The sequence below is a fragment of the Chaetodon auriga genome, chromosome 23 (genome assembly GCF_051107435.1).
Source record: "Chaetodon auriga isolate fChaAug3 chromosome 23, fChaAug3.hap1, whole genome shotgun sequence".
NCBI lineage: Eukaryota > Metazoa > Chordata > Actinopteri > Chaetodontiformes > Chaetodontidae > Chaetodon > Chaetodon auriga.
In genome coordinates, this window is record NC_135096.1 from 19,211,794 (window position 1) to 19,221,047 (window position 9,254).

Sequence of the window (9,254 nt, forward strand, 5' to 3'; positions counted from 1 at the left end):
GATCAGTGAGCAATGAGCATTCAGTCGTACTCTGAACTGTAAAAAATACTTCATTTAACTTCAATCATTTCTCTGCACTGTAAAAATATTCAGCTGTGGTACAAAAACTACAAACCTGCCGCAGTTTCCTCAGTAATGTCACATCGTCACATTCTGTCAACATTGTACTCTAATTATTGAAACATTTTAAACATTATTTTAGGCTTTTATTCCTCCTCCTGTTTTTAGAAAACTCAGATCACCTGCCCTTCCCCCTCAGTTGTGTTCACCTGTCTGCCTGTGGGGGGCGCTGCTGTCCAACACATCAACCTGCTGCTGCCTTCATGTCCCATCGGGAAAAGAAAGACCACAGGCTTCATGTTTCACTTCCCTCAGGTGTTTTCACCTGTGACACCTGGCCAATGTGGACGTGTCCATGCTGTCTGATTGACATCTCCCTCTATTCACCTGTGCAGGTGTGCTTTTAAAGTGAAACACAAAATGAATAAATAAAGTCCTAAATTCATTAAAAGATCTAACTTTTAAAACTACCGTTTTACTTTGATTAGAAAATGATTCCTCTTATTATCATCGCGTGTGAAGCTGTCATAGAAAAATCTTTTAAAATAGAACTTTTATTCTGAAACTTATTGTAACGATGACTTCACCCATTTACAATCATCAGTATTCAGTCAATCAAAGAGAATCCGTGCGTTTCCAGTTTGTCACATTTATTGATTTAATGTTCACTTACAGACATTGTTGTGAAGCTGTTTTCATGTCAAACAGTTAAAGAGCGAAGCAGCTTCACATCATTTTCATCTCAATTCACAGACCAAAGTGGAGCGCTTTATTTTGATGGGTCTGGAGATCAAGGTGCAGTTTCCTGTGAAAAACCACTGTAATCTGGGAATGAATGTGGCTTCTGTGTAATTTAAATTACAGGCAAACATTAATAAAGTTTAATAAAGTTTCTACAAATAAATGTACATTTATGTGGCTTTAAGTTAGTCAGATTTTCTTTATATGATTTTGTTTTAGCAGCTGTTTCAGGAAGTTCTTCTTAAAATGTTGGAATAAAAATCCGACTTTGTCTCAGAGTCAGAATCAGTCAGATGTGAACACACAGAAATGAAACACGTTGATCTGATTCAGTGTGACGTCACTTTCTGACGAGATCATGATCTGTGTTGATCCAGGATAAACTTCCATACATCCATGAGGATACTGCTACCAGGAGGGGCTAACAGGAGGGGCTAACAGGAGCGGCTAACTGGAGGGGCTAACAGGAGGTGCTAACCGCTAATTCAGCAGACTGTTAATGGAGACACTTTGACTACATGTGAGCAAGCACACGAAGATTCAACCCACATCATAACTGTAATTTTCTGACTTTTGTTAGGACTCTGAATGTGTTGTGAAGTTGCTTCTCAGATCTCTGAAACACAGAAAATCATATTTACTCTGTGATGAAAACAGTTTTTCCTCTTGAAACTCTGCTGAAATGCATTCGGTGATCGATCGACTTGTTCTGAAATCATCAGTGTGATCTTTGTTTTCTCTTCAGGATTAATTCACATCGTTCAGGAAACTTCATCAGTCTGTTATTAATAAATTACTGCACCTGTAAAATAATGTGTTACCAGCGTTGGTGTTCGTTCACGCCCGTTTAAAGTCAGACTGAAATGTTCAGATGTGATCAGCGCTCTTCATGTCATATAAATATTGATAATGTGACTTAAACTGTTTCCTGTTGAATCGATCAGCTGCTGACAGAGTTTGTTTCTCTTCACATCCTATAAATAATTATAAGGCACTGAGTTTGAAAGTGTTGGTGACTGAATGAATGTGAAGTGATGAATGAGTTAGACAAGCCGAACCTGCTCTTGTTAAAGCAGCTGCGAATTTATGGCCACAGGGGGCGCTCTTCAGTGGATGCACCACCACATGACGGCAACTGAGGCCAGCAGACCAATCACAGAGCTTGCTGCAGAGGAGGGGGCGGAGTTACACAGGTCAGAGTTGCAGCACTTGAAGGTGAAGCTGGAAACCTGGAAACGATCGATAGTTATTGATCAGGTGGGATCACACCGGTGTCATAGAAACACACTTCACGTTTAAAGCTGCTGATTGGATGAAGGATCATTTCATGTGACTTAGATCCAGACCGAGAGAGTCAGCTCCGGCCATTGATCCACTGATCAGTTCTTTCAAGATAAACACTCATGTACAGGTGTTATATGACGCCGTGGCTCGTCAAACTAATCCAATTGTGTTTTTGTGGTTTTGTCTTTTTGGGAACATGAACTCCTGGTGTGGATCCAGTTCAGCGACGCCTCTGAGGATGAAGAGCAGCTTTAGAGCTCATCAGCCTTCAGTTCTCCCTAAGCTGCTTCAGGTGAGTGAAACAGCGCCTCTGTTGGCTGTAATGTCAGATAAACGTCAGGCTGGCAGGTCGATGGGGGCCGGCAGGTGAGGCTGATGTCCTGTGATTAGACTGACACTGAGACTTCAGGACTAACAAAGCCAGAAAAGGTTGGAAACGTCCAGGAGAGCTTCACGCTGTTTGAAACCAGCTGCAGGTGAAAAACAACCAGAATCAGAATGGATCTAACAGGAAGTGGATCACCGGAGTCTGTCGGTGGACCAGAGCCTGAACAACTGTGGACATTTTAGCAGATTCTAACTGGAGTTTTGTGTGGTGGAGGACCTCGTGTCTACAACACTGTCTCCAAAGAGGACTTCAGACAGGTGAGTCAAACACACCTCTGTCCTCTGCTCACTGCTCTGCTTGCACTGGTTTGTACCAATAGTTTGTGCTGGTTCTAATAGTTTGTGCTGGTTCCAATAGTCTGTACAGGTTCTAACAGTTTGTACTGTTTGGCATCTTGTCCCCTGGTGGTTGGGAGTTGTTTTGGTGGCTTTCTTTCGGCTCATGTAGGTCACTCAGTTGATCAATCAAGACTTTGTGAACACATGAGTGGATTAAGGAGATGACTACATGGACTCAGGAACAGTTCAGAAAAGCGTGTCAGTAAACACAGTTTATCACAAACACAAGTTCAGACTCTACCAGCAGAGTAAAGCCAGACACAATCAACACCCAGAAACTTCTCTGGACCAGAGCTCCTCTGAGACTGACACAAAGAGGAAAAGTGTTCTGGTCTGATGAGTCCACATTTCAGACTGTTTCTGGACAGCAGCCAGCTTCTGTGCTGGTCTGCAGGTGTGTTAATGCTCATGGGTCACCTGCACACCTGTGCAGGCTCCATTAATGCTGAAAGGTCCAAACAGGTTCTGGAGGGACCTGCTGCCATCCAGGGTTAGGGTCAGGGTCCATGAATAGACTCATTCTGCAGTGTTATAGCAGCATGGCTTCAGAATCAAAGAGTTCAGGTTCTAGACTGGCTGCCTGCAGTCCAGACCTGTCCCCCTTTGAGACTGTGAGTAGGATTGTGATAATAGAGCCTGCTGAAGAACTGAACTCGTTTATCCAGAAGACTGAGAAAGAATTTCAGTTTAAAGCTTCAACAGTCAAAGTCCTCAGTTCTAAAATGCTGAGTGTTCTACAAGAACAGCTGATGGAACGAAGTGGAAACAGAACCTCAGCCGACTGTTTTTAAAATGTGTTACAGGCATCAAGTTCAGAATGGGTGAATATTTACAAGAAACAATAAAGTTTATCAGTTTGAACTTTAAATATCTTTTTACTCTGTCCAGTCTAATTGATCAATCTGTTTTTATTTACATTTTACAGACTTCCAGCTTTTTGGGAACTGGGCTTGTATGAAGACACATCCTGCTTGATGTCCATCTGTGACAAATACGAATACTTAAAGAGTTAAATCTCTGCTCAGACGGACTTTGCTGTCATTCAAAGGAAACCATTCATGTTCAGGAACAGTCGTGTTCGGACCATTCCTGAACATGAATGCAGCGATTGAGTGCCGAATATTTCCCCCGAGTCAGGATTCTGGCAGCATCTTGTGGTCTGATCGTCTGGGAGTCCTCAGTGTTTTTGGGTCTCTTACGAGACGGTTTTGCTGTCATTCAGAGTGATTATCAGCGTGCTGTTGCTTCACATGGGTTTGGAATACATAGAATACTTCCCCTGAACCAGGGGCTGTTTTCTGAGGCGAGCCAGGATGTTGTCTGAGCGCATGTCAGATGAAAAAGGTGTTTCTTCATTCACAGGGGACAGCAGCAGTATTTCTTCTGAATCAGAGTACTATCTGTATCCTGCTGTGTGTCCGTCAGTACTAACTGTACCTGCTGAGTCATGTTTCACCTGGGAGGAGATAAAGCAGAGCAGCTGTTACCTGAGGGAACATCTGGGTCAGACGGCTGTACTCACAGTCTGAATACTTCAGACACTGACGGTACGTCATTCCTCCTGTGGGACAAAAGATAGAAACAGTAGAACCTCAGCAGAGAATAATAGAAACAGTAGGACCTCAGCAGGAAACAATAGAAACAGTAGAACCTCAGCAAGGAACAATAGAAACTGTAGAACCTCAGCAGAGAATAGAAACAGTAGAACCTCAGCAGGGAACAACAGAAACAGTAGAACCTCAGCAGGGAACAACAGAAACACTAGAACCTCAGCAGGGAACAATAGAAACACTAGAACCTCAGCAGGGAACAACAGAAACACTAGAATCTCAGCAGGGAACAATAGAAACAGTAGAACCTTTATTTTCTGACTGATGGACTGATCTGCTGCAGTGTGGACACAGAGGACATGGACGCATCTTACAGAAAGTGTTTGGCAGCCAAATCAGTCATTGAGGGGGTTTTGACCAATCAGAATGCAGTATTCTCTGCAGTTGTGGTGCAGGTAGAGGTACGCGCCCAGGTGTGGACATACCTCTCTCGTTGAGTGTCAGACAGGCGTCGTCATAGCTACAGTCTCGTTGTTTGGAGCAGCTGGCAGTGTAGTCCTTACAGCTGTAACACCGGATCGCCGATCCTGAAACACAGCAGCCTTTTTTAGCTCGTTAGTTTAGCATGTAAGCTCCAACTGCTGCTTTAAATAAACCTGCCACACACACACACACACACACACACATTGTCCTGACTGCGTTGCCCTCTTTTCTGTCAATGAAAATGTAGAATTTAAAGTTTTTATTTTTTAAACCACATTTTGTCTTTTTTCTTCAACGGTATTGAACAATAGAACAACAGTCTGCTGACAGAGACACGACGTTAAATGAATCAGTGCCGTCTCATCGTCACCTCATTCATGATTTCATCAGTTTACATGTACAAAAATATCTAATGTGAAGAAATCAAAAATCGTAGAGTCAAGACGAATCTGGACTCGTTGGGTTCAGATGAATCTGGATTCGGTGGTTATTTTAATAACGATGGTCTTGGTAACCAGGTAACCAGACACTGATGACTCAACATAAATATTATCACCTCTGATATATCATATTAGCATCTCTGCTTAAAACAAAATGGTGAATCTGTACGAGATCGTTGAAACTAGAATAGTTTAACCTTCATGAATTGATAACTTAAGTGACGTCCAAACTTCATATCGAACATATTTTCTGCTCCCTGTGGTGATTTCAAGGCGTGGATTTAAAAACTTTACTCTTCCTGAAGCTGTTTTTACAGTGACTTTCACCAAACCAAGAAAACACAACTCGTCTTATTTAAAATCCCAAATGAAAAGCAGAAGTTCAGTCTGAGGTACATCTCGGTCTGTTTGTACATTGTAGTTTTTCTTTGGTACCTTATAGAGGTATTTATTTGATTATCTACCCGTGTACTCTTGCATTTTTGTTGTTCAAATCAAGAATTTTAATGGTTCAAAACTACAAGTGTTAAGTAGTTTTTTACATTTTGAATTCAGATTTTTCTGGATCACAGTTCAAAAGATGGAATCAAACGTACCCAGTCCGATCAGGGCGGAGCAGATCAGCAGACAGATTCCCAGGGAGCGCTTCATTTTCACCTCTGTGCAGCTCAAACACTCATCTGAAATCACAGCAGCACAGTCACTGATGCTGAGAGAGAGACGTTCACAGTACCAGTGCTCAGTACAGCGTGTACAGTGTGTACTCACCAGCAGCAGCAGCAGCAGTAATACTGCAGCTCAGCAGTACTTTTGCTGTTGTTTTTGTGGAGAAAAGAGAAGATGAGTGGTGACCCTGGCTCTCACTGACAGCTGAGTGGAGCAGAGAGACCATGCCCATGGGGAGGAGCCTCTGGGTGCATGTTGGGAAATAACGACTTCCATTGTTTTTGTCGTTATTTTGACTTTCAGTGTCAGAGGACACGAAGTATGAGACACTTTGAAACACTGTGATCATACATGTAGTCAGGTGGAAATACAATGAACCCACAGAGTGTGGACAGTCTTTAGTCCTCTGCATCTCCATTTGCATCTTGTTTGAGTGTTTTTGAGGTTGTTTTCAGTCTCTTTGTGTCTTTATGGTCATTTTGGAGACACTTGGTGGTCGTTTATAGTGTCTCTGTAGTCATTTTATGTCTCTTTGTGATGGTTTTGAATGTCTTTGTTGTTGTTTTCAGTCTCTTTGTGGTGGTTTTGTGTCTCTTTGTGGTTGTTTGCATCCTTTTGAGTTCCTCTGGACCTGAACCTTGAACTCCTTGGTCTGTCAGTCGGTCTTCCACTCATCCAGACTGAAACAGCTCAGCAGCAGTTGGATGATTGTGATGAAATGTGGTTCAGATGTTCCTGTTCCCTTCAGGATGAAATGTAATAAATGTGGTGATCCTCTGCTTTCTTATCTAGCGTCATCATCAGGTCAACATGTTAATGTGTCCAATCCTGTGGTTTATGACCAAACACCTGGAGAACTAGTACTGGACTTTATGTTTTGGGCCAATCAGCTAATGTTAGCATGCTTACCCACCAAAGTAAGATGGTGACCATGATCAACATTACACCTGTTAGCATCATCCCTATGAGCATGTTAGCATGCTGATGTTGGCTCAGAATACAGCTTCACTGTTAAAAGCTGAGAAAGCTAAGAGGAGCATCGGTGCACCTTACTGATGATGTGATGATGGTGGTGGATGAGAGGCTCAGTGTTTCAGCGTTTATCTCAGTGCAGAAGAAGAAAAGCTCCAGTGTTTTCTCCTCGAATGACCCAGAAACAAAGAGAGCTCAGACACAGACAATCAGCTTCAGTTTAAAGAGGAACAAAGAGCAGAGGAGGCCAGCAGCCAACAGGGCGACAGAGAGCGTCCACAGCGCCGACACAGCGGCTGCATTCAAATGCTGCGTTTGTTTTTCATCATCACGCCACTCGCATTAAAAATGCATCTTGCCGTCGACTTCCTCTGAAGAAATATTGTGTTTCTGTATCGTCTTCTGAAACACAGAAAATGCTGGAAGACACTGAAGCGCATGATGCATGAGTGTTTTATTCACCAGAATAATCACCTCAAAATTTAAATATTAATAATAAAAATAAACATGAAACCAACAACGTGGGATGACAGCAGTCACAGAGCATCCTCTGACGAGAGGTCAAAGGTCATCAATGGAGCGGTCAGCTGAGTTTTCCAGTCTGACACTCTAGAGATGGTGGTGGGAGTAATACTGGAAGTCAGCTGATGGGCCCTGAAAGTAGTTTGAAACAGACGATGAAGTTAAAGTTTGGGGTTTTGTTTATTATTGTTTACTGTTTGGGCTGTTGTTTATTAATATTTAGTGTTGTTTGGAGTGCTGTTAATTAATGCTTTTTAGACTATGGGGTGTTGTTTACTGTTGTTTGGGTTGTTTATTATTTTTGACTGTTTGGGTAGTTGTTTATTGTTTATTAGAGTTTGGGGTGTTGTTTATTATTGTTTACTGTTGTTTGGGGTGCTGTTTTTTATTGTTTACTGTTGTTTGGGGTGGAAACACAGTAGAAACCGGGCATTCACTTTCTGAAAAAGTGAACTCTGTTCTCTAAGAAAGCTTCAAACTGAAATGTTCCTTTGAGGTGAACGCGTCCAGTTTGATATCGAGGAGGTCAGACTTCACGGTTTTTGTCTCCATCTGGTGGCAGAATGAAGAACGACAGTCAGATAACAGCCTCCAGTACATGGAATTACTAATAAAAAAACTTTATAATTAATGGCTTCCTGCTGTCTTTAATAAAGAGACATTTAATTCGTTTTTGGGACTTTAAAGTCAGAGCAGATGAAGCTGCTTTCATGATGTTTTTATTCAAAACTCCTGCAGAGAAAAGGTCATGACGACAGTCTCTGAGCAACAGCAGCTGTGTCTAATATGAGTGATGTCAGCGCTCTGCCGGCTGCTGATTCGTCCACGGACTGCAGGTGAGTGGGGCTGGCAGGTGAGAAGCAGCTGCGATGATAAATGAAACCTTCATTCATAATTCAGCAGCTTCAGTTTGTCTCTTTGAGCTCTGCAGAACACAGGGAGGTGAGTCTGTTTGTGTTACTGCTGAAAGAAATCTACCGAAAGCTTCTGAATGTTTCTGTTTTCTGATCCACGCTGAATGTTTCTGTTTTCTGACCCACGCTGAATGTTTCTGTGGTTTTCTGAGCTACGCTCAATGTTTCTGTTTGTTTCCTGATCCAGGCAGAATGTTTCTGTTTTCTGATCCATGCTGAATGTTTCTGTTTGTTTTCTGATCCACGCTGAATGTTTCTGTTTGTTTTCTGGTCCACGCTGAAAGTTTCTCTTTGTTTTCTGATCCACACTCAATGCTTCTGTTTGTTTCCTGATCTACGCTCAATGTTTCTGTTTGTTTCCTGATCCACACTGAATGTTTCTGTTTTCTGATCCACGCTGAAAGTTTCTCTTTGTTTTCTGATCCACACTCAATGCTTCTGTTTGTTTCCTGATCTACGCTCAATGTTTCTGTTTGTTTCCTGATCCACACTGAATGTTTCTGTTTTCTGATCCATGCTGAATGTTTCTGTTTTCTGGTCCACGCTGAATGTTTCTGTTTGTTTTCTGATCCACACTGAATGTTTCTGTTTTCTGATCCATGCTGAATGTTTCTGTTTTCTGATCCATGCTGAATGTTTCTGTTTGTTTTCTGATCCACGCTGAATGTTTCTGTTTGTTTTCTGATCCACGCTGAAAGTTTCTCTTTGTTTTCTGATCCACGCTCAATGCTTCTGTTTGTTTCCTGATCCACGCTCAATGTTTCTGTTTGTTTCCTGATCTACGCTCAATGTTTCTGTTTGTTTCCTGATCCACACTGAATGTTCCTGTTTTCTGGTCCACGCTGAATGTTTCTGTTTGTTTCCTGATCCACGCTGAATGTTCCTGTTTTCTGATC

At 42.1% G+C, this 9,254-nt stretch overlaps 1 protein-coding gene across 1 annotated transcript; it reads right to left on the reverse strand.

Moving 5' to 3' along the window:
- Positions 1-693: 693 nt before the first annotated feature.
- On the reverse strand, positions 694-6,177 carry cd59a (CD59 molecule (CD59 blood group) a). The gene is made up of 5 exons (XM_076723553.1): positions 6,053-6,177; positions 5,881-5,964; positions 4,847-4,948; positions 4,299-4,372; positions 694-2,030 (listed from the first exon to the last, which is right to left on the reverse strand). The coding sequence occupies exons 1-5, from the start codon at positions 6,174-6,176 to the stop codon at positions 1,908-1,910; spliced, it is 507 nt and encodes a 168-aa protein (XP_076579668.1). The 5' UTR covers position 6,177; the 3' UTR covers positions 694-1,907.
- Between the last annotated feature and the right edge of the window lie 3,077 nt (positions 6,178-9,254).

Bases quoted from the DNA above. Each gene is read 5' to 3' on its own strand.
- cd59a (XM_076723553.1), bottom strand. From the start codon at position 6,176: ATGGTCTCTCTGCTCCACTCAGCTGTCAGTGAGAGCCAGGGTCACCAC. The intron at 5,965-6,052 runs GTGAGTACACAC...CTGTGATTTCAG, and splicing joins TACTGCTGCTGCTGCTGCTG to ATGAGTGTTTGAGCTGCACA. The intron at 4,373-4,846 runs GTATGTCCACAC...TTTGTCCCACAG, and splicing joins TCTGACACTCAACGAGAGAG to GAGGAATGACGTACCGTCAG.